This window comes from Amblyomma maculatum, chromosome 1, assembly GCF_055883805.1.
Source record: "Amblyomma maculatum isolate TAMU_Amacu chromosome 1, ASM5588380v1, whole genome shotgun sequence".
Taxonomy (NCBI): Eukaryota; Metazoa; Arthropoda; class Arachnida; order Ixodida; family Ixodidae; genus Amblyomma; species Amblyomma maculatum.
Window position 1 is genome coordinate 102,435,326 of NC_139344.1, and position 25,452 is coordinate 102,460,777.

At 47.6% G+C, this 25,452-nt stretch overlaps 1 protein-coding gene across 1 annotated transcript in view; it reads left to right on the plus strand.

Moving 5' to 3' along the window:
* Positions 1-25,452, plus strand: part of LOC146203334 (putative E3 SUMO-protein ligase RNF212) — a 46,863-nt gene that overhangs the window by 16,449 nt on the left and 4,962 nt on the right. The window contains exons 6-7 of the mRNA XM_084603000.1: positions 17,379-17,450; positions 18,008-18,131. Of these exons, the coding sequence (XP_084459126.1) occupies positions 17,379-17,450; positions 18,008-18,131 (196 nt within the window). The remainder of the gene's footprint in view (positions 1-17,378; positions 17,451-18,007; positions 18,132-25,452) is intronic.

Consider the following 25,452-nt stretch of genomic DNA (forward strand, 5'->3'; position numbering starts at 1 on the left):
AGCACGAACCTTGTATCTGCGTGGGCTTGACAATAAATTCGCCGGTCTCACTCGCATGAGACACGCGCAAACTGTTTAAAAGTCGATAGGAAAAACAAAGCTGTCATTAGGCAGGCCCAAGTATTAGGCGCGTGAGCGCGGTACAGCGCAAGAAACGTGCAAAGTGAATCTAGACGACTGGTGGTTGCGTGCTTTGTTTTCCTAAAATCCGCGCTTCTTCTGCTGCATTGGCGAAATCCTTTATTTTTTTCTGCAGTATCGCAGAAATACTGTAGAAAACACGTTTTCATCGCCAACAATCCCGCCGTAAAACCTACACAGCGTGCGTTTCTGCGAGCGTCGCCGGCTGCCGATCCACACTACCGGAACGACGGTGGTGGCACCTCTAGGTCGATCTCGCGGCGAATAGCCTCGGCATTGATATTCGTTTCTCGTTTTCATGCCTAGCCAATGTCGCAGTTACGGCGCGAACAATTTCACGGCTTTTGCGCTCTTACTCAGGGTGTTTGCTGGCCTATAGAGCAACCAATGGAAAGCTAGCAACAGCTAAGAGGCCCTAATCTAACGTCTGGCTAGGTGTATGTACTATATATAGACCACGCATCCCCAGATACGGGCGGGAACAACATAGCCGAGACCGACGCCACTCCGGTACTCGTCGCAACTGAACACGCTAGCAATACCCCATACCTAGAGGGCCTCGCAATAGCAAGCGCTATACCATACAGAACACTACATCAGTTCAGTTCAGTCGTTCAGTCGTGTCCAACTCTTTGTGACCCTATGTAACATATCACACCACGCTTTCCGGCCTCTCACTATCTTCCTAACATCACATAACTTCATCTGCAGCGCCTCGAGGATGCCATCTAACCATCGCATTCGCTGCCTACCCCTTCTCCGGTGACACTTCTCCTCCTCTCGCGACTCCTCTCTTCTCATCAAATGACCAAAGTAGCTGAGCTTTAACTTCACAATTTGACCCTCCAATGAGCAGTCAGGGTTTATGGTCGACAATATCGACGGATTTGATCTTCTGGCAGTCCAGGGAACTCTCGAGAGTCTCCGCCAGCACCACAATTCAAACGCGTCAATTCTTCGGCGGTCAGCCTTCTTCACAGTCCAACTCTCGCATCCATATATCACAACTGGGGCAGACTAATGTATTTGCTCTTTACTAGGCGGTCAAGGCTAGCCATGGCTCTCTTTCCCAGAAGCAGGCGTCTCCTAATTTTATGGCAGCAGTCTCCTTCCGAGGTAATCTTGGAGCCCAAGAAGAGAAAATCTGTCCCAGCTTCCACTTCTTGTCCATTGATGCTCCAGGACTTGATAGGGCAAGACGCCATGATGTTTGTCTTTTTAATATTCAGTTTAAGCCCAAACTTCTCACTCTCTTCTTGTACGCGCATCACAAGTCTCTTGAGTTCCACTTCACTTTCTGCCATTAAAGTGGTATCATTCGCATATCTAAGGTTGTTGATACGTTTTCCAGCAATTTTCCCTCCAGCTGAAGACTCGTCCAGACCGGCCTTCCTCATGATGCACTCAGCCTATAGGTTAAATAGGCAGGGCGACAGTATGCAGCCTTGTCTCACTTCTTTCTCAGTCGGAAACCAATCAGTAAGACCATGCCCCGTTCTGGCTGTGGCCTCTTGCCCTTCATGCAGATTCCTGAGGAGACAGATGAGGTGAATTGGAACTCCCATCTCGTGGACAGCTTGTCACAATCTACTGTGATCTACACAGTCAAACGCTTTCGCATAATCAATAAAGGAAAGTAGATTGGTTTCTGGAACTCTCTTGCCTTTTCCATGATCCAGCGAAGGTTGGCAATCTGGTCTCTAGTTCCTCTGCCCTTGCGAAACCCAGCTTGCACGTCCGGAAGCTCCCGATCCACATACTGCTGCAGCCTACCTTGGAGGATTTTCAACATCACCTTGCTAGCATGCGAAATAAGCGCGATCGTGCGGTAATTGGAACAATCTTTGACACTGCCTTTATTTTGAATGGGGATGTAAACTGACCTCCTCCAATCCTGTGGCCACTGTAGGGTTGTTCAAATTTGCTGACATAATGTATACAGAACGTTAACAGCGTCATGGTTGAGGTTTTGAAGCAACTCAGCTGGAATGCCATCAATTCCGCTAGCTTTGTTCTTAGCAAGGCTGGCTAAGGCTCATTCCACTTCACTCTTCAGGATGCCCGGCTCGAGATCAGTAATCACAACCGTTTTATGTTAGGTTTGCACATCCGGGTCCTTCTTGTACAGTTCTTCTGTGTATTCCTGCCACCTCTTCTTTATCTCTGAGGCTTCAGTGAGGTCCCTGCCTCGTTCGTCCTTTATAACGCCCAGCTTAGCACAGAAGCTTCCTTTGATATCTTTGATTGTCTTATACAGAGCTCTTGTGTTCATTTGGCTGCTGTCCTCAACTGCTTGGCACTGTATGTTCAGGAAGGCATTCTTATCTCTCCTTGCTATTTTCTGAAAATCCGCATTGAGAACCTTGTATATCTTCCTCTTTCCCCCATAACTTTTGCCATCCTCCTTTCCTCAGCTGTTTGCAAAGCCTCTTCAGATAACCAGTTTGCTTTCTTGCATTTCTTTTGCTTTGGAACTACCTTAGTAGCAACTTCTTGTATTATATCACGAACATCAGTCCATATCTCTTCATGCTATAATAATTCTAGATATAATTCTTGAAATCGAAGCCTCACTTCCACAGCGTATTCTGATGGAATTTGGTCCAGATCATACCTGAAAGGCCTTCTAGTTTTCTGCGTTTTCCTCAATTGAAGCTTAAATTTGGCTACAAGAAGCTGATGATCGGTGCCACAATCGGCCCCAGGCCTTGTTTTTACTGCTTGTATAGCGCTTCTCCATTTCTGCCGGCAAAGAATATAATCAATCTGATTCCTGTACAGACCGTCCGGTAAAGTCCATGTGTACAGGCGCCTCTTGTGCTGTTTAAAAAGAGTATTCGCTATGGCCAGGTTGTTTTCTTGACAAACCTCTACTAGCCTCTGCCTAGCTTCATTTGGCTTACCAAGACCGAACTTGCCTGTAATTCCGGATATTTCTTCACTCCCCACCTTAGCACTCCAGTCTGCTATTAGAAAAAGGACTTCTGATGATGGAGTGCGGTCTAAAAGGCATTGCAGGTCAGCATAAAATCTCTCAACGTCAGCTTCTTCAGCAGTAGTGGTTGGTGCATAGACTTGGATAACTGTTATGTTGAAAGGGTGACCTTGGATCCAAAGTGAAATCATTCGGTCGTTTTTAGGGTTGTACCCTAGCACTTATTTGCCCATTCTTCTGTTTAATATAAGAGCGACCCCATTCCTTCTCCTGGATTCGTGCCCACAATGGGAGACGTAATGGTCACCGGAAATAAATTCTCCCATTCCGGTCCACTTGAGCTCGCTCTATACCTAAGATATCCATGTTTAATCTGTCAGTTTCTCGCTTGACGACATCCAGTTTACCTTGCGTCATAGATCTTACATTCCATGCTGCTATGTGATATATCTCCTTGCAACATCGGACTTTCCGGTCGCTTCCCGACACATCCACAACTGAGCGTCCTTTTCGCTTTAGCCTAGCCGCTTCATTCGTCCTGGAGCTACTAGGAATCGCCCTTTGTTCACTAACACGTGGGACGCCTTCCAACCTGGGGGGCTCATCTTCCGGCGCCATATCATTAATGCTATTGTGAGTGGCCATAGGGTTTTCTTGGCAGGAAATACTAATGATACAATGAGCTCGGTTATAATAATAACATAATTTCAACACTATATATCTTGGAAAGTGTGCGTAAACTACGTATCTAACCACCCTGCCTCGATGCCATCGATACTAGGTTGTTAGATATATCGCGCACTTTCCAAGATATATATTGTTGCTTTTTATGACGCTAGACTGCCCCGCTTTTTGATGGAGGCGCCCGCGTGGTGTGCGATATCAGTGCATGCTACAGAACCCCAGACGGTCGAAATTTTCGGAGCCCTCCACTACGACGTCTTTCATATAGGCTGAGTCGCTTTGGGACGCTAAACCTAACCACAAATTGGGTTTCTTACGTCGCCATTTGAAAGTTGCATACAGCTCCTTTAAGCTCTATTTGTATAGGATGTTACTAAGACCTAAACCATAATATGTATGCGCTGTTTGGGGTCGTAATCAACTTTAATTAACACTTTGGAGTCCGTTCAGAAACATGTACGTTTTATTGCTTCAAATTAAGAAGTGCAAGCGTACCTGCAATAAAAGCAACCTTTGGTCTTTCTGTCCTTACTCTGCGCCGTAAATATTGTTACGAAGCGGTAAGCCGATGAAGACAGGAGACAGAACATGGCCGATGGCGATGGTAGATGACGTTTAATGAATGTTCGCGGGCCTAGCGCGAGCGCTCCTTCCCGCGCCACTGCCCGCTTCTTCTTCCTTGTCGTCCGTCACATGACCCGTGGCCACCGAGCGATCGTCCCGATCGTGGACGAGGAAGTTTAGCGATGTTAATGATCTTATAGCATGATGATGGGCGTGTCTGGATGCTTGAAGAAGAAGAGGAAGAAGGAAGAATAGAACGGCTTGCCGATACGATGTCTGATGCGTGGGTGATCCGCCTCCCTTGGAGCTGTCAACCATCCGTCACCAGAGTCCATGGGACCGATGGCTCGAGGTCACGTCGGGCAGCTTGGGCGGGGGTTGCGTGTTCGTGTCCATCGGTTCCTTCGGGTCATTCGGGTCTTTCGGGTCCTTCGTCTCGGTTCTGATTCGTATGTCTGTTCTCCTTGTCTTCAGGTCCGGGCTGAGGGCTGGGCGGTGGTAGTTGTTCAGGTCTGGGCTTGAAGGGCTGGGGCGAAGCTGCTCGGCGATGTCCCTGGGCCCTCGGTGATGGTCCCGGCTTGAAGATGGCCTCGATGCTCCAAGGCGAGGATGGGGATGTCGTACGCCGCACCTCCAACCAAATGTTACGAAGCGGTAAGCCGATGAAGACAGGAGACAGAACATGACGATGGCGATGGTAGATGACGTTTAATGAATGTTCGCGGGCCTAGCGCGAGCGATCCTTCCCGCGCCACTGCCCGCTTCTTCTTCCTTGTCGTCCGTAACAATATATTCGGTTATATCTTTTCCACCGGGCTTATTATACTACCCTATTCTCAGCGATCACTTACTGCTTCCTTCGTCTTATGCGGCTCGCTTTATCTTCAATCGGTATAGGCGCCTAGACTCTCCGACCGCTACGTTCAGCTTGCAGAATTCACCGGTAGAAAGAAGAAAGAAAGCACGTCTCAGACTCTTGCAGTCACTATATTTCTCTCGACTAGGTATCCGACCCGAAAACTATATCGCCAAAGATTCCACGCGACCCTCACGCCATAAACACCGACACATATATAAACACTCACAGTTTCTGAATGGAATGATATATCATTCCATTCAGAAACTGTGAGTGTTTATATTTGTTCCCAATTATATGTGTTCCCACAGTTCCCAATTATTTCAACCTCCTCGACTGAGGTGCTGCAGCTGTTTGGTGCAGTGCGCTTTGTTTTTTTATCTCATAATGTATTCGCTGTATTTTTCGACATTATTGCATACACTTTATAACTGGCTGCTCTTGCTGGCCTTTTCGAGCTTGCTGATGACGGGAATACTGTCACTTATGTACCTTCCCACTCCTGCTTGGACATGCGACATGTCCGCAGTATTTCATAAATAAATAAATAAATCGCAGCTTCAAGCAATGAATATCACACTCCCGAACCACCGTTTGTTTGAATAAATTTATTCTTCGAACTGTAAATGACTGGAACCACAACCCAGCCTTCATTAAGCCATCACTGATGCGCAAAATTTCAAGGAAACCACTGCTGCTTTTGCATGCCCCTCCTCCCTTTAATACTTGCGGGTCTTGAGAGTATTTAAAATAAAATAATAAAAATAATAGAAAAAGGCAGCTCACCTCTATCTCGCAGCAAGAGTCACGCGTTGTGCACTTGCACCTTCCTCCTGCTGCTAACGCAGCGTCTGGAAGTCAAGGCACTCGGCTATCCCTAGGAATGAGCGCTCATACGTGCTATATGATATCCTGCGAACAACAGAACTAGGATGCCTCGGGGACACGTGCAGGTTTAGCTCGGATTGTAGGGCACATCTCAAGTACGCGGGCGACGTGAGAACCGCTGCATGTCGCCCCCAATCTCAAAGCACATTTTTCGAGAGGCAATGAGGGGGCCCTCATTTCCTGGCTCCTTGGCTGTCTCTCATTGGATATATCTTTATTCCTCTTTTGTAAATATATTTTTCTCTGTTACAGTAATATGCCACAATTTCAAAATCGTGAGCGATTCACAAATGCCGTAGAATTTTCAGGTCGGCGTGATGCGCTACGCCTATCACAAGGGCCTTATTGAAGTGGCCGTAATTACTAGCGCAACAAAATTACGTAAGGTGTTTTTATTTATTTTGAAAGATGAGGCAGTGGACAATAGGTGGACAAAGTTTAAACAATAATAAAACTGTTTTAATTTTCAAAAAAAAATTTCTATGTTCGCTGCTTTCTTTAAATTAGCGCGATCGTATCTCTGTATTGAAGCGTTATGTAAATGAAAGTTTTAGCTGTTTGATACATAACTATGTTGAGAATAGAGTGAGGAATTATTGCTGCTCTGGCATAAACGTTTTTTTTTAAATAAAAGTCTGCAAAGTTGGAAAATTTTGTTTCTTGAGCCGATTTTGAAAACTTTTATAAATATATCTGCACTACTCAGAAAAGCGAAAAATAACTGAATACAAATAAAAGCGTGCATATATTTGGCCGATAATTTTCAGCTAACCTTAACATATTTTGGGTAATTCGTAACCAAAGTTGTCCAAAATAGCAGAGAAGATAAGCGCGCAACTCCGCCTCTTCATTATTAATTTCGTGTGCCCCCCAAAAAAAACATTTTGGCAGCAAAACCAATTGCAGATCTCTTCTTTCCAGTCATCAGTCAATGATATATAAAATTTGGAAATGAATTTAAAAGGTCGACCGGCCGTCCTTTTTTCGATCTTACGTGGAAACACCCTACTATTTCTTTATTCCTTTTCCACCGTGCAGCGCGGTTGAATGATCGAACTCTAAACTAAGAGGCGGAAGAAACAAATTTATTGTTGATTGCCGATATATGCGTTGTGCGCCATATAAATGTACCGGGCCTTGTTATGCTAGTCTGCGCGAGAAACTGCCTTTTCTTTTTCTTTTGTTTACCACCGTGTGAATGCCAAAAACAAAAATGGTAACCTCGCGAGTCTTTCTGCTTTTCTTTTTCCAAGGCTTATGTCTAGAAAGTACACACAGCCTATTGGTCTTTTCCTCAGGTAAACAGACGATGCAGCGAGAAGGGCCTTATGGATAATGCAAAAGCGCTTGAACAAAAAAGTGTTGTGATCAACTTTCCTTGAGGCAACGCCTTCCTTCTCGGCAATGAAAAAGCTACCTTCTAATTACTAATCTAATGTCACATGATAATGCTATGACCACACGGTTTCGTTTTGTATGCGCGTTCTCACTGACAACTGGATTTGTACTAGAGGTTAAGTAGATCCAGGGGCTTTAAATGGTTATCGTTATGGATTTAATCGGCATACAATACAGGCATGTTGGGTCGAGAGTGCTAGCCGGCTTCCTGGCCAACATGACACGCGGCCGACCGTGGGCCGCCAAATGCCCGAGCAACCGTTGCCAAGCAGGTCGGCGTTAAGTCGAGGTTACAAGCTCGGGCCATGGATGCTGGCCAACATCTGTCCAACCTAGTACGTGGCCGACCATGAGCCGCCCAATGGTCGAGCTACCATGACCGAATTAGTCGGCGTTCAGTCGGGTGCTCGAGCTTTGACCTTGGTTGATGGCCGACTTACGCTGCCGATGATCGGGTATATGTCGGCAGTAAGCCAATGCAGTCTGGGTACAGAGCCCGAGTTGCATCGCCGGGATGCAGTTAAGTCCAAAAAAGATCCCCTAGTCCCCGTAGGGGAACCTAACGGCATCAACCTTTGGAGGTGATGTTGCTATACAGCGAACTAACGAAGATCATCCATCGCCGACGAGGAACGACAACACCGCAACATTTATACCACCGCTGCTGACGACGACAGCAACGACGACGATGCAAACAGACCTCAAACTAATAAAGCCGTCCAGCGCAGTAACGATGGTGTGCCCCGATAGCGACCTCAGTAAACGACAGAGTCGAGATCGGATACCCAGGCCGAAGCGCAATTTGATGGCACGAATAAGTGACCTTGAAGTGACTGTCGGCGGACACACGATCCCTGCCTTAGAGGACACAGGAGCTGACTACTCAGTCATCAGTGGAACATTCGCCGCGGAGCTCAAGAAAGTAATGACCACTTGGGATGGCCCACTGATACGAACCGCTGGGGGTAACCTTATTACGTCATCAGAGATGGCAAGAGTGACAATAAATGGATGGACTTACCCCACCAGCATCGTGGTCCTGCAGCAGTGCTCACGCGATGTAATTTTCAGTATGCACTTCCTCAGTGAGCATCGGGCGTTCATCGACCTTCGATCAAAGCTCAGAATCACATCGCGGGAACAGTGCTGTAGGACGAAGAAACTGGTAGAATCGGTACGTCCAATTACTGTAACCCTTGCGGTGCATCGCCCCGACGGCATAATAACGTTACCACTAGCGGTTCGGATTAGCGGGCCACCCCGAGTGGTCGTCACTATCTTGAGCTGGGCAGCGAAAGCTCCACTGATGACAGAGTAGTCGGCACTGGTGTCTAGTAGGGCGGTAACCGTGCGTCCGTCGACAGCAATCTCAAGGTCGCTTGTTCGCGTCCTAGTATTGCACGTTGGCTTCGGTGTTCGATCTCTCACTCATCGTCGGCGATGAGGATGTTCGTGTTTTCGCCGTGAAGCAGCCTCACCTCCAAAGTTGCTCTATTTAGTTTCCCCTGTGTGGGCTTTGTGACCTTCCGCGCACACTTTCATCGTAGTTACGGCTTGGCGACGCAAAGCGGGCCCTGTACGGCGATGGGGACCTGAACCGACGGCTTGGTGGCGCAATCTCACCGCTACGCAGATAGTTGTCGATTTCTTGCGGTCGTTCACCTGGGCGTGGTCGTGGACCGTCGACTGCAAATCCGCAGAGACCGATTCGTCGGTACGGGCAGTGGCACAGAATGCGGCCAGCCTCATCACAGTAACAGCATAATGGCCGGTTGTTCGCTGTACTCCAGGCGTCACACTTCCTGGGGCTTGGGGGTCGTTGGTAGGCTTGGCGGGCGGGGGCCAAGGTGTGGCTTTCAGGAACAGGACGGCGAGGGCTTGGACACTCACCACGTCGGGGTGCAGGCCGACGTAATGCAGCAGCGTAGTTCATGGCTGTTGCCTCTTGTGCTGGAACAGTCGCAACAGTCGCTTGAGGAACGCCCAGCGCCTGCTGGACTCCTTCACAGACGACGTCCGCGAGCCTCGCCACCTGGGGTTGTTGCGATGATGGCAGCAATCGGCGGAGCTCCTCTCGCACGATCTCCCGGATGAGGTCCCGATCGGTTCTCTCCGCTTGCAGATGCGCTGGGGTAGTGGCTTGAGTAGTCCGGTTGAAGTGGTCGCTCGTAGTGGCGCATCCGTGTATCCAACGTCTTCTCGATGGTCGATGCTTCACTTTCAAATTCGTCCACAGTTTTCGGCGGATTCCGGACAAGTCCTGCAAGAAGCGACTCTTTAACCCCTCGCATTAAAAATTTCACTCTCTCACCTTCGGTGATGTTAGGGTCGGCGCGGCGAAACAGGCGCTTCATCTCCTCTACGTAGACCAGGACGGGCTCGTTTGGGAGTTGAAGTCCTGATTGGAGGAGGGCCTGAGCTTTTTCGTTTTGGACAGAACTTGCAAAGGCCATCAAAACTCTGCTTTGAATATCTCCCAATCCTTTAAAGAAGTCTCGTGATTTTCGAACCAATCTCGGGCATGTCCTTGAAGAACAAAGTAGACTTGCCTGAGTTTCGCAGCGTCGTTCCAGCCATTGAATTCTGCCACACGGTCGAAAAGGTCCATCCAGTCTTCCGCATCTTCGTCCGGTCGTCCATGGAAGCAGGGGGCTCACGGGGTTGGACGAAAACAACCGGTGCTGTAGGCTGGGCCATTGTCAGCGTCGATGCCTTCCGAGATCGAATGGGGTCCGGTAGCTGCAGACCGTGTTCGGGTTGGAGGCCTTTGAGTCGGCGGCTGGCTAGGTGACCTGTAGGCTTGTTCCCCAGGGGCGACAGGAACAAGGCAGGGGTCTTCGCTTGAAGGATCAAAGGCAGATCCTCTACCAGATGTCAAGTAGTGGTAACAAGGCAGGGGTCTTCGCTTGAAGGATCAAAGGCAGATCCTCTACCAGATGTCAAGTAGTGGTGATAAGGCCGTAGACACCAAAAGGAGACACAGGCTTGATGGTACTGAAATTAACTCTTTATTGGGCTCACTGGCGCCTGCAAAAGAACTAAGCAACTCGGCGGCGGCGATACCCACAAACGTGCTCGTCGATCGTCGAACAAAGAATGCCCGTCACACTCGTCAACGCTCAATTTAAAGGCTGCTTAGAACAATTTAGATAACGTCGCAAACTGCTCCTAGCACAACCTGGAACACTGTAGAAACATACGCAAGTGATCGGAATCTTCGAGACAGCTCTCGGCGCATCGTTCGCGACAACAAAAATGATAACGCGTCGTATCGCGACAACGAACATGAACAAACACAGGATACAGAATTGATAGGCGTGCCAGAATCATAGTGATAAGGCCGCATGCCGGCGGCTGTTAGAAAACAAATACAGTTTTGAAGGTTTCGCGGCAATATAGATTTGTAGAGTAGAATTAAGTTAGCAATGAAGAAGAAGTGTCGGCATTAGCCACTTGCAGAACACTCTATACTGATGAATAAGAGAAACGAAATTAGGCCACCTTTTTTAAATTCTTGAATGGCTAAAAGAATTCTTCAGGAATAGGAAATGTTTCTGCATTAGAAATTCTTTAACTTCTGAAACGTATTACCAAACTAGAGGCGTGCCTCAGGATCGGTGCTATCTCCATTGCTATTTATTATATTAATGAGGGATATTCCTGTTATCCAAATATAAAAATGTACGTGTATGCGGATGATATTGCCTTTTTCTTTTCTGCGCGAGATGTTCATTCCTTATACCAGTCATTGCAAGCCTACTTAAATGCCCTTGAAGTTTGGCTGAGTAAATTAAAATTAATTCTTAACATGAAGAAATTTTCAGTACTCGCTTTCTCCCCATCACACCCTCTTTATATTTCCCTTGCGTATTGCGGTTCACAAATCCCACAGGTTGAATTGTTGAAATACTTGGGCGTATTATATCGCTTCCAATTAGACTGGCGGCCTCATATCAAAAGTAATTGCCTGAAAGGTGAGCGAGCCCTTGGTCGCCTGATTAGAATAAGCCGTAAGAAATTCGGTATGCGCAGAGATACTCTTTTGTTTCTCTATAAAACTTACGTGAGACCAATTCTGGAGTTCGGCTGTGTTCTATTCTCGGGCAGTCCTAAAGACAAACTACGACCTTTTTTGCTACTGGAGAGGCGCGCTTACACGACTATGTTTGGGGTTGCCAAAATCCGTTTCAAATGCAGTCGTCTATTTAGAGGCTCGTGTACGTGACTTGAACTCTCGATTTGAGCTCCTCACTGTGCGAACCTTTTTACGAGCACTGGAACCTCTGCCTGCAGTGGCTTCTCCCATTTTTATTACACACCAAGCTTTCTTTCTAAATTATCATTGGCCGCAATATAAGCAACCACAATTGGTACTTACTCAGTCCTTGCTGTCTAAAATTGCAGTTTCACTTATTTCAGTAAGACATGTTGGCAATGTTCAAGCTGCTTTCGCAATGTTCTTTGACAAGTCGTTGCCATTTAATGCAAAGCACTTGACTACCACTGTAATAAATGGGCACCTTGAAGATTATCTACTACGCTATCCACGACACGTAGCTATTTTAACAGATGCCTCACAACGGAATGAAAAAGCAGCAATAGGTATTTATTCCCAGGTGCTCGATTGGAGTTTTTCTATACGGATCCCTGATTACACACCAATATTTACTGCTGAAATGATTGCAGTTGGTTTGGCCATTCAAAACGTTCCCGGTAACGTTACTCATGTAATCATACTCTCTGGCTGCCTGCCAGTCTTAGCAGCATTAGAAAGCCCGAAACTGCGTCTTTTAAAACAAACCCTGATGTTTTTTCTTCCGTTACATTTACAGGAAGTACGTTTTCAGTGGGTTCTGGGACACTGCGGCATCGTGTCGTGACGCTGGGACTAAGTCGACCCGGCCTTCACTTGGTAGCGTGCAGAGACTCGGGGTTGAAGAAGGATTGAATCTTCGAAGTTAGTGAAATATATACAAGCAGGTTTAATGGCACTTTGAGAAAACTTATTTACATGATTATTTACATGAAAAAGAAGGGTACATCAGCAAAATGGCAAGCGTTAAGAGTTCATAGCGAGAAGCGACTGGATGAGCCGTTTACCCAGGGCTCAGAGCGACATTTCGTGCTCTGCAGCGTCCTTAAAACCCCCTATGTCTAGCCCCTCTCTGAAGATGCTGACCAACCAAATCCAGGGCACGCCCCTCAGATATCGGCATCCAATCGAACACATCACTGCACTGATGGTCTGAAGCACTGACTGGCCCGGCATTGTTTCGTTGGGCCTGGTCACTTGTTGGCGGGAAAAGCTTGGAAACGGCGAGGAGGTACATTTCTATTCTTCAGCCAAGAATCGATAGGCTGGTTCCGGCAAGTGGATTTACTTCTCAGAAACCCAAGTGCACGTGCGCGCCGCATACGGCTCCCAGCATTGTCCCTTTCCAACAATTGCAAATCTTTCCTGCATTCCCAGGAAATCCTCTAATGGCCGTAATCACCTTGCTCCTTTCTTGTCCTGTACGTCAGCGGACGTGTCACTCTGTCGTCTCCTTTGGACAGTAGGCATTCCTCACTGGACGATAGCACTTCTCGACGGAAGGGTGAACAATTGAACGAAAGCACTTCCAGCAATTTCCCGCAGGGGGACATTTCTTTGTGTTTTTCTAGACGTTCTCTTGACAGGGTCAATTTGGCATTTGCAGGGTGTCCACAAAGCAAAACAGGCTTACAAAACAGGATTCCTGGAAACAGGCTCACTTAGAGCCATTGTACCAACACCACATATCCACAGCACTTATCCATGCCCACAGGCGAACAATAGAGCGCGCAAGTGCGGATGATGCACGGTCGTAACAATCGCTTCTAATATAATGGCGGATTATTTAGCAAGTTCAGCGCTCAATGGGCCTGTTGTCGGTGTTATACCGAATATTATTTTGTTAAATATATCCCATTTTGAACGATTTCAAACCTTAAACTCCTTGAGCCATGAGCCATATCCCTTGCGACTACGGATTTTAACCATTTAAATTTCCATTGGAATGTCCGATGTTGTACCTCGAGGCAATGTGAGATCTCCATGCCGCTGGTGCGTTGTAGAATTACTTGCCTTAATATTTATTTATGTTGGTTATGGCGTGGAAACAATTGAACATTACATACTCTCCTGCCGCAGGTGTGCTGTTCAGAGAAGAAATTATTTAGAAATACCTCTTGCTCGCCTAGGACTGCCATTTACATTTCCTGTCCTCCTCCTTTGGTGCGACCGCCAAAGGGTGTGCCTTAAAACCGGTGTGTGAGTTACTTCACAATTGTAATATTGCTACTGGAAGGTTTGTGTGTTAGCGTTGATCTGTCTGAATTGTACTCTTTTTTCTTTTTTATTGTTATTTTTATTATTTTTTCCAATTTTACCTTTTTTTTTTTCATTTACTTCTATTCCTATCGCCTCAAAATTCCAAATTATCTCAGCAATACTAACTCCTAATTAATAGGTACGTTATCTATCATACAGTCAAATCGACATTATAAATTATATTCTGTCACCTACAATGAATTCTGACCAATCCCTAATTGTGGGTATGTGCTATATACTATACCGAAGAAGGTGAGAATTCGTTTCGCACATCAGCAGCGCTCAGACCGTGAGCTGAAATACCTAGCCGATTACCTGGAAGGTAAGACCATCTCCTCTCTTTGTGTTCAGGCAGCATTTGTCGTCATTCGCATTAAGCAGTGACGTCCTCGTGAAAGAGAACTTCGCACCCAACAGGATAGTGCAGCTTCTTGTTGTGTCTAAAAGCCTCCGACAGGAAATTCTGCAGGCGTCGCACGACGAGCCGACAGCAGGGCATGTCGGGTTTGCGCGCACGTTGCAGCGAAACCAGGAGAAGTTCTACTGACTGCGTTTGCCTGCCGAGGTTGCCCATTACGTGAAAACATGCCGTATCAGCGACGCATGGACGCCCGCGAGCAGATCTGTCGAGCTACTCGAACCCCATACCACCCCCGAATATGCCATTTCAGCAAATTGGGATGGATCTCCTCGGCCCCTTTCCAACTTATCCGCGGATAACAACGGTACCGTCGTGGCCACTGACTACCCGCTAAGCCGAAGCCTACCGCGGCAGAAGCCGCCAAATTCTTCGTCGAACACATTCTACTGCGGCCCGGCGCCCCTGAAGTGCTCATCACAGACAGGGGAACATCATTTACGGCGGAGCTCACGCAAGCCACCGACGTACAACAGCGTACAATCTCCAGACCAATCGAATTATGGAGCACTTTAACAAAATGATTGCGGACGTGATTTTTATGTACGTCGACGCCGAACACAAGACACCTGGGACGCCATCCTTCTGCACATGATCTTCGTGCATAACACGGCCGTCCAGGAGACAACCAGAGCGACTCTTGTGTACGGCAGGGAGCCCACGACAACGCGCTCGGCGCGATGCTGCTGCATGTGACAGAAGACAACTTCGACGTCGCCGCTTACCTGCAAGCTGCTGAGGAGGTCTGACCACTCGCCCGGCTTCGCATCAAAGGCCAGCAAAGCACCTACGCCCGACGATACAGCTTGGGACGACGCGACGCAGAGTAGAAACCACGAGATCAAGTTTGGGTTTGGACGCCGATACGACGTCGCGGACTGAGTGAAAAGCTCTTGTAGCGGTGTTTCGGCCCATACAAAGTCATTCGGCGCATCGGGCAGCTTAACTGTGAAGTCATCCCCGACGGCACGACCATATCCCAGCGGCGCGGGGCGCGCCCAGAAATCGTCCACGTTGTGCGCCTAAAAAATTATTACGTGCGCTAAAAGTCCTGGTTATATCATATTTCTTGTATTTTGTTTACCTTTCTGTGTTTATTTTGTTAGAATCGAGTCGATGCCTTTCTAAGGGGCGAGTAATGCCGCGAACGATTCAAGTCTTTATTTGTTCTTTTTCGACAGCCGCTTGCATGTGGCCTTATCGCTGTAATTCTAGAGCACGGTTCGATTCTTCATTGTTTGTTCATGCTCGCTGTCGCGAGACGCGCTTTCTCATTTCCTTTATTGCAGAAGGTGCTTCGAGATGTATCTCGAAAGATTCCAGCCACACGCGTATGCTTCTACATTGTTCCAGTGTATGTTAGTCACCGTTCACGGTTTTGTACACATCTTTCTCCGCCGCTTTTAAATTGAGTACTGAAAAGTGAAACAGGGATTCGTAGATCGACGACCGCCGATTGCTTAATTCTTTTGCAGGCGCAAGTTAGCCCAATATAAAGTTTTTTTCCAGTGAAATTAACGCCTCCTCATTTGTCGTCAACGGCATTGCCACCACTACGTGACAGTATGATAGGGGAACAGTCGCAGGTTGTTCAGTACATATCCGAAGTGGCAGGTTGCGTCAGTGCAGAATCAAATATGAGTATTTTCTTTAACGGAGTCAAGACGATAGAATTAATATACAAATAACCTTTAAGATTAAGTTATGGGCCCATGTAATACAAATTAGCGAGTGGAAAGAATGAATGCGCTATAGATGAACTCGTTCATCTACAGCGTTGCTACGCGTTTATGCATGGACTGACTACGGCATTCGTTGGTTGTGCATGCTGGTTAAAGCTTGGTCCCGTGCCGCCCGATCAGAATTATGCCTCGAAACGGCATGGATGCTTCAAAGCAGATGAAGCCCCGTTCCAAGTAGGAAATGTTTAATTGTAAATCCGTACTAGCCGATATTTTTTGGGCGAAAGAAGACGTGCACCGTGCGAGCGCTGATGGAAATTTATATTGAATTTTTGATATCATTATCACATATATAATTTAATAATGATTCATCAGAAATAATGAACAAATCAACTTTGTTGTGTTTTTTGCATAAATTCTCGATACGCTTTCTCTTGAACACTTTATTTTTGATAGGAAAACGTTTTTCAGCACAAATTGCGACTCATGAAGACGTCAGAGCAGACCTTCCCCTGAGCGGCTGCATGTTAATAATGCACTTTCGTTGAGTACTTTAGGCAGCGTTAATGAAACATTTACGGATATAGGTTACTGCTGCAGCGCAAAGAAAAACATACTGACAGGCAAACTGCACTTCATCTATTATTTCTATGACTGCCCCGACCATGTTTTTTAACTAGTTAACCTCTTGGTTTTTACCTCTGATATATTGCATACATGACGCTAGAATTCTTTTGTGACTGACCTAGCTTATTAACGACTCGCCACAAAAATGCATTGGGAGGCCCTTTAAGGCTACTATATGCGATCATAAGTTTGGGTTAAGGAAAGGATCGAGTTGGGTGAGTGTATCGATGTGTCATGTATCCTGTACTCCCTTTGCAACGCCCTATTTCTGGCCTTTTACGTCTTTCTTTTAGTGTGTTGTTGGACGCCTCTTACTCAGATAAACGGTGTTTCTGGTACTCGAATGTTTACATCAAAGGTGCACCGATATTAAGTGGAAGCTTAAGTACATTGAAGAGAACGCAACCTGAGCGTTTCTGTGTGACGTTAAAAGAAATGTTAAAAAAATATGACATACAGGATATTTCATCACTTTTGACGAAAACGTATAAACTGTGCCGACATAGGCAGAATTGGCATCATAGTCAGAAATTAGGTAGTTAGTTTTAATCCGGAATGCATCGCAAAATGAACTTAGAATGCGATGTTTAAGATCATTAATTTTAAATCACGAGCCAACTGGTAGTTCTGGAAAGCGATGGCTCGATCAAGCAGCCTCCGTCACCTATCAGCGGAAGCTTGTATTCGAGTAAGGAACGGAAAATGTCCGAAAGCGAAAAAACCTTGGGCTTCGAGCAAACATGCGCGCTCTATTTGCTGTGTTGCGCGTTTAGAAGGATCATACCACACAAACTGCAGTCCTATATGACAAACGCTCTCCCTCCCCATTGCAGGGAAGCGGGGAGGCTGCGCAGGGAGGTGGCGGCGCTCAAGAGCGAGCTGCAAAAGCTGAAAGACGAACAAAGGCGATCATCTGCTTCATTCTTTTCCACACGCATGCGTATTCTGGCGTGCCTTGCGTGCAATATAATTAGCATGAGCCGGCCGAAGTATCGGTCAGCGCAACCGGTTCAGTCGAAGTCCCCGATTTGCGCCTCGGCGATCTGCTGAGGCAGCGATTTTCTTGTACTCGATGTGCATGCTGGATCAAGAGTGAATTGAGGCAGTGTTATACAGTGCAAAATTGTTTGTTGTGCGTTTAGAGCTGAGAAGAAGAGGCATCCAGAGAGCTCCATCCAGATATTACGTATGTAGTGTAAGAACCACTACAGTACATGATACCGCCAACGCGCATTGGGAAATTTATCGCACCACGGCACGCTGGAGGAAACTAGGCACTAATATGCACTTCCACGGAGTTTCCGTTGCTCCTCACAACGGCTGCTTACGCCACTTACCTTTCCGACAGATAATGTCTTCGGTGAAGGTTTGCCCACTTGACCACCACAAAACAGTCAGGTGTTATGTCCGCATCTTGACATCTAAGTGCGCAGACGTGACGTTTTCACTTTGCGCTACGCAGCCCTGGCATCGAAATCAGCCCGTCGCCGACCTTCCTGATCCGGCCCGACTACCCGACTCCGCCTGCTTTTGAGCCCCCGTGCACCATGTCATCATCGGTGGCACCCATTGAAGGTGAGGACGGAGTGAGTAATTCCCACGCGATCGCACAAGAAGTTCGTTAGTGTACGAACCGGCGTGTAGCGTAGTTTTCTCGCCTCTGTGCCCGACATGTTGTTGTTGTTGGCCTCTTGAAAAAGGCACCCAGATTCCGTTCTCTCAACGGTAGGGCCCTCTGATTAGCTTCACCTGGCGACAAATAGCGGAAATATAGTCGAAACGAATAGGACCGCATTTAAAGCCCCCTACTTCCGTCGCTTCGGTGGCGCAATTTTCTGGGTCTTCTGTTTTAGGTATTAGTAACATGTGACGTGTTCGGAAAGACGGGGGCAACCTATTTTCCTCATATGCTTCTGCATACACACGCACGTCTAACGTTGGTAGAGCCATACAGGTTAATTACCTTAACAAACACCGATTACAAAATTTGAAGGAAAGGATGTTGTAATTACTAATTACACCCTTAAGTAATTACTTCCTTATTATTGAAAATACTTTTATGTCACGAGCGAATGTATAAAAATGCACAGAGTCTTTGCTGTGCTTATTTGGGGTTCGAGCTGGGAGGGGGTTAGTCGCACAAATCTGGTTAGATCTGTTCGCGATGGTGGACTAGGACTGTCAAATATGTTTGTTCGACAAATTTTGCAACGCTTCTTTTTCTTACGAGACCAAAGTGATGTACGACTGGCTAAAGCTTTGCCTGATTTTATTGTTACCACCAGTGATGTTGTGAATTGTAGAGTCACTGGTTTTTTGCATGAAATTGTTGTGTCATATCGCATACTAACAGCGCAGTTTCCTTTCGGGTACTTGTCTTTGGTCAACAATATTAAATTGCACAAAGATTTAACTGATGTTATGATGCGAATCCCTCTGTATAGAACGGTGCACTGTGGAGGCCCAGGAGGTGAGGTTTTAAAAAGCAGTCAAAAGGATGCTATAAGAACATTTTTCTTCAAGCTGCCCACTAACACTCTTCCACTGAAAACTTGGCTCGAAGAAAAAGGAATTTTTGTGCCCTGCACAGTTAATTGCATTTCGTGCAAAAAAAACATGCCCTCCACAGTTTGTGGAGGACAAGGATGGCAGCGAGACATGCCGACATCGCTGTCGCTGTTCTTTCTGCTCGTAAAACATTTGTTGAGAGTGTAACATACGTTGCAGAGGTGTATCGCGCACAAACGTAGCAGCATGGCTGTTCTTGAAGATTTGGTCAGATTGAAAAAGTTTTAACCGCACCAGGCCTGCCTGTACTGCCATGTTTTAGCAGTGTCTGTATTGTTTGAATTGTTGTCTGAGAAAGCAATAAAGAAAAAAACTTCAGTGGATGAATACTACGCATCTCAGCCCTCAAAACACGTGTTCGAATTCCCATAGTGTTTTTTTTTTTTTCAATTTTCTTAACTTCACAACATTCAAATAAATTACTAACATCTTTCCTGGGATGTGTTCCCCTTTAGGTTGCATTATGTGCGAAACCAGCCGTGAACATAGCCATGGAGGTGACGATATGGCAACGATAACACTATGAAATTGACTTCACCGTATTCATTTCCGGCCTTCAAGGGAGAAACCTTGGTCCAGGGGGCGCTGCGCCGATCTGTGCGTCAGCGCCCTCCATTGAGACCCCGTCAAAACCTCCGCGCAGCGCGGCCGCGTCGTCTGCTCCCCGCCGCATGGAAAAGCATGTTGTCGTCTGCTCCGCGCTGCTTTCTAGCACGTGTTTGCGCGCACGCGCTAGGTTGTTTCCTCCTCCGGCTGCGTTCTGGCCGCCATCGCGCTCCAACAGAGAGGGGGGGGGGGGGGGGGGGGAACGAATAAGAAAATGACGCCGCGCTTTTTTCGCAAAGCTTGTGTGGAAACGATAACAGAATGGTTGTCGGGGGGGTTTTTTCTGTTTTTTTCTTGGGGGGGGGGGGGGGTTCTCGCACCTCTGTTTGTAACTGGCGGTGCCGCAGCAGCCATCGCGGAACCGAGTCGGCCTCAAGAAACAGATCTTCGTCATTATTGCGATCCCTTGCCACTTATAAAGGAAACACACATACGTCAATCATTCTATCCTCATACGCGATCCTGCTTCGGGGGTTCAAAACTGAGCCATGCCTCGACTTCTCGTCAGTGACCCAGGTCGTTAAGAAACCCCTCATAGTTAAAGGTAGCTATGTCATTGATTTCGGATGGCAGCGCCGCAGCAACGAACTTCCCCTGGCCGCTGTCGGCAGGAACCAAAGGGTAAGGCGGCATGCTTTGTGCTTTTGTAGGGAACGCGTCCTAAACGCGCCGAAAACAGGCACCACGGCGCCGGTAGCATCGCCTAAAACATATGTCCCCAAAGAGTTGAATAGACCCCTTTCAAGTGAGCAGTCACAAAGGGAAAGGAAGCTCCCCAACCAGCGCGCGGAGCACTCGTCGCTGTGTACACGCGTATCGGTTATTCTCAACGAGAAGGCTGGACCTTCATTCTCTGAACAACATGGACAAAAACATCAAGAGGTGCCGCCTCAAGTCCTTCAAAATACCTGTCGCTTGCCTCTCGCCTTCGAGTAGCGAATTCGCGTTCATGTTTTTTTTTGTCTGAGCCTGGCCAGCAAGCGCTCTTTGAAAACAATGTCCGCGCGGTGATCAATTATTCATAATCTCTCGCTTTCGAAAGCACCGATAAAAAACATGCCTCCAGCCAGCCTCTATGTCAGCCGGGGCATCGAAAAAAGCAAACATAACAAACCCCACAGGCAAAAAGCGCCGGCTTTGCGCGCGCAGACGCGCGACCATTCCCCCTCGTCCTCCCTCTCTTTCTCCCGCTCCGCGTGCACGTGCGGCTGCCCGTGGCACGCGTTCCCGAGCGAGCGGGGTGCGCGCGGATGCGCGTAGGCACGGCCGGTCTCGATGGCGAAGAAGCGCTTCCTCTCCCTCGAGACCGGCCGTGGCGTAGGTTTTGTAGTTCCTCTCCACTCCGCTAGAAACCGAGCACTGGCGTCGCGGAGCAAACTCCAACTTGGGTTCCCTATCACCGTGTTCCCTATGTTACCTTCAGGTTGCGTTCAGAGGCACCTTGCAGCAATAGTCGTCATTTAACTTGCTAAGAGACAACCACTAAGGACAAAGGAAATGCGGGACCATACCGTTGAGAGAACGGAATTACGCACCCACCATGCGTGGGGGATTGGCCAAGGTGTGTCGAAAGATGAGGATGGGCAATATTTAGTGAACGATTCTCATGCGATAGCACAAGGAGTTTGTCAGCATACCAGGCGGTATGTAGCAGTCTTCTTTTTCTTTTTCTCGTTCTTCTTGTTCTTCTTTTTCTTTTCGCCTCTGTGCATCTGGCACATTGTTGTTGGCCTCTTGAAAAATGGCACGCACCCACCATGGGGGATTGGCTAAGGTGCGGTGTACTCAAACTCACTTATAGGCACAAGCTTGTCGTAAAGCGAGAGCGTAAAAAATTATAACAATGCAGCTATAAAAATTATGGTTAGATTATAATAACAATATCATAATAATTTTGATGCAGAAAACCTGGACGAATTTCGAGAAGAGGTAACAAGTTAACCTACCAGTTGCTATAATGTAACCATGGATAATTCCGGCATGGATGGATGGATGGATAAAACTTTATTGGAGCAAAGGAGTTTGGGACTCGCAGATCCCTGGGCCCCCGCACGGCCCCACTGTACTCAAGCGTTCATGCCCCGAAGGTCCATTACGCTGGTAGCTCGGCTTGTGACAGTTTCCTGATCAGCCGGGTCCGTAGAGCGCAGCAGGGCCTCCCAGTCCTCCCAGGTGATAAGGTGCTCCAGGCCCCGCAGGGGAGGGTCCGCCGGGCAGAGTGTTAAGATGTGAAGGGCGTTAGCGTGTGATTCGGGACAAAGGGTGCATGCGGGTGTAGGATAGAGGGGATGATAGTAAGAAAGAGATTGAGGGGATGGGAAGGTGTGCGTTTGGAGACGTCTCCAAATAGTGGCACGTCTATTGTCTAGGGATGAGTGAGGCGGAGGGTATAGCTGCCGAGTGGCTCTGTAGGCCTCGGTCAGCTCGCTGAAAGTGTGCATGCGTTCCCTCGTGAATCCCAGGTCGGAGGCTTCCTGTGCCCGGTGTATGGTACCTCGGGCTAAAAAGTTGGCAGCCTCGTTGCCAGGGTTCCCGGAGTGCGCCGGCACCCAAATCAGCTCCACTTGGCGGGACGGGTTTTGCGCAGCAGACGAGCTTAGAATGTCAAAGGCTGGACTATGGACTCTGCCTCGCGCAAAATTTTGAATGGCAGTTTTGGAGTCACTGAGAATGTAATTTGCTTTCGTATGCGTTATGGCGGCAGCTATTGCAGCTTTCTCGGCTTCTTCAGAGGTGAGGTTTGGTAGAAGTGGCAGCTTAAAAAGTGGGGAGAGAGAGGAGTTTACTGCTGCAGCCGCGGCGCTTATGCCTATGCATGCTGCATCCACCCATGCGGTTTCGGAGTCGGAGCCGTACTGTCGGTGGAGTGCCTTAGCACGGGCTATACGGCGCTGTTCGTGGAGATGGGGATGCATATTTCGGGGAAGGGGCTTAATAATAAGCTCCTTGTGGATATGCTTGGGTATAGGGAAGAGGTCTGGGTCATTTGCGGGTATCCTGACTCCGAGATGAGAGAGTATGTGGCGACCCGTTGATGTGCGTGTGAGTCGTATGTATTGGGCATGTTTGTGTAAACAGCCAGTCTTCTTCTTTCCTCAGTAGACATGCCACATACCTAGAATGGTAGATTGGTCACGGTTTAGTGCTAGCACAAGATATGAATAATCTATGCTGGCTATATAAATCATGAATTAGGAATCGGTGTTGGTGAAAAATACTTTGAAAAAGAAAACATTGAGGTGGTCGGGGTAGCACAGAGTACATCACAGTTGTCTAGAGCACTCGAGCGGTGTTTTGTGGTTGAAGTAAAGAAACTTTGAGGTAGGTGCAGATGTTAAATTATAGTACTTGCGCTCTAGCACAACCTCAATGCCGTAAGAAGCGCGCAAGCACAAGCGCATGGACCCTGAAAAAGCAGCTGCGTTAAAATTTCACCTAATGTGCTCCGCGGCGCACCGCTCAAGCGCTCCAGACAAGTGTGATCGACTCTATACCAGTCTCTCGCGCTGGGACATGATGTCGTCGTTCGTTTTCGTTCGTACGTGTGAAACTGTCAGCCTGCTGCGCTGCGCTTTAGATATCATTTTCACCATCTTCAATCCATTAATTAGCGGCAATTGGCATAAGCAGACCATGGTGCTTTGTATAGCTTTGCGTGCTTGTTTGTATGTTATACTATCGCAAACCAGGCTGAACACTATCTGGGCGACGACAATTGTTTTTATTCTGGACAAAACCGGAGAGTCGGCTGCCAAGCAAAAACATTACAAACAAGCCTTGCTCAGGTACAGGGTCCTCCAGTCCAGGGCCACCTTCACGCGTGAGGCGTGTTCACGCTCGTGTCCCGTCAGCTATTCGCAGCGAGATCGACCTAGAAGTGGCGCCACCGTCGCTCCGATAGTGGGGATCGGCTGCCGGCGGCGCTCACAGGAACGCACGTGGTGTATGTCTGCTTCCGAGTTTACGGCGTGTTTGTTTGCGATGAAAACGTTCCTTATGCAATGCATTAGCGATTTACTGTTTAGAGTGTTCCAATATTGCAGAAAAAATATCCGTACATTTCACCAATGCAGCAAAAAAACAAATCGCGGATTTTAGGAAAACAAGGCACGCATGCCACCCGTCTTTTAGATTTACTGGCATCGTTTTGCATGCTTTTACGTTGTACGGTGCTCACAGGCTTGATAATCAGGCCTAAACATGACATATCGCCTTTTCAACAGCGCACGCATGTCTTATATGAGTGAGACAGGCAAATTTAGTGTCAAGCCCACGGAGATACAAGGTTCGTGCTCTGACCTGCAGTACTTTAGAATGAATCGAGGCAGCCTGGTTCATTATATATTGTACTTGACTCGAGGATTAAGCAGGTTAAATGTAGCACTGATAGAGTACTGCCCGGCGGGTTGCCGTAGACTGAGTGGACATCAACTCTGGCTTGACAACCAAGCACAAGTATTCCCCAAAAATGACTAAGATTACGCCGACACTGTACAGGAAACCTCGCCGCACAGGAAAGCCGACTGCTCACGTGTAGAGCGGTGAGTGGATTGAGTTAGCCGAGCTCACAACCATAGCCTCCTTTGGCTATGTCACAACTTGGCGTCTTGCGGCAGGTAATCTAGTGTTGCACTGCGAAATAACTCTAAATAATTTTCTTGAGCCGAGGGAAGTATAGACCTTCTCCATGTTTACAAAGAAAGAAGGCGATCCAGGTGGTGCTGCAGTCTGCGTTCCCACGGTATACGCAAAGCACGGGAGTGGCATTGTGGCCAAGCTTCTCAATAGCGCGTTTTGGGAGGTGCAGGTACCTAAAACTATGGCAGACGAAATGACAATTTCGCAAATCTCAGCAGTGAGGACAAAAGCTATACATGAAAAAAAAAAAAAAAAAAAAAAAAAAAACGCGTACACGGCATGCGACACCCGGTCCCGTACGCCATACAAGACGCGTGGGCTCAAGGCGCACAAGCGAAGTGTTGCTGCCCGCCAGGGAAAATGAGCAACGTTGTAATCTATTTGCTGTTTTCGCCCGGCAAATCAACCACAGAACGCGTCTAGAATTTTAAAACTTCGGGTTCTTACAACTACTTTCTGTCGACTAAGTAGACGGCGATTTTTCTCGCTCGTAAGCAGCGCGCGCAAACCACGTGCGAAGTATTCCGCTCGGAACATATTGTACTCTCGGATGATTCTTCCCACCGAGCGGGAAATGATCGTTGTTGGTAAGCACGAAGCACCTCGCTAGTTTCGAGCGGCTTTTAGGCAAGCGTGGCAACAGTAGGAAGGACATTCTTTGCACCGCACGGATTTGCTTATCCGTATAAGTTGAAATCGCCACGCCGCACGGCTGTTGTATCTGCTCTCTTCGTGGGTGAATGTCGGCGTTAACTTTCGCAATTTGTCGCGGGTATTCACGCTTTTAGCTTGCACTGCAATTACCAGCTGCAGCGGTCGTAGTGGTTCTTTAGCTACGGCGACCCAGTTAAGTGTCGGCTACCATGGCCCCGTGTACAAGTATGATAAATTCCGAATGCTACAACGTGCCATGCACGATGAAGTACGATTGAAGTCCTCAGGCAGTCTGAATCAAGAGCCCATATATCGTTCGGCGATGCTGCATCCCACAACTCGTATTCACAATCAGCCGCTGTGAATACAACTAAATCCGCTCGGTATAAAAGAAATGCAGCTCCAATCGATAAAATCAGCGGCTGTCAACGCGCGGTGGCA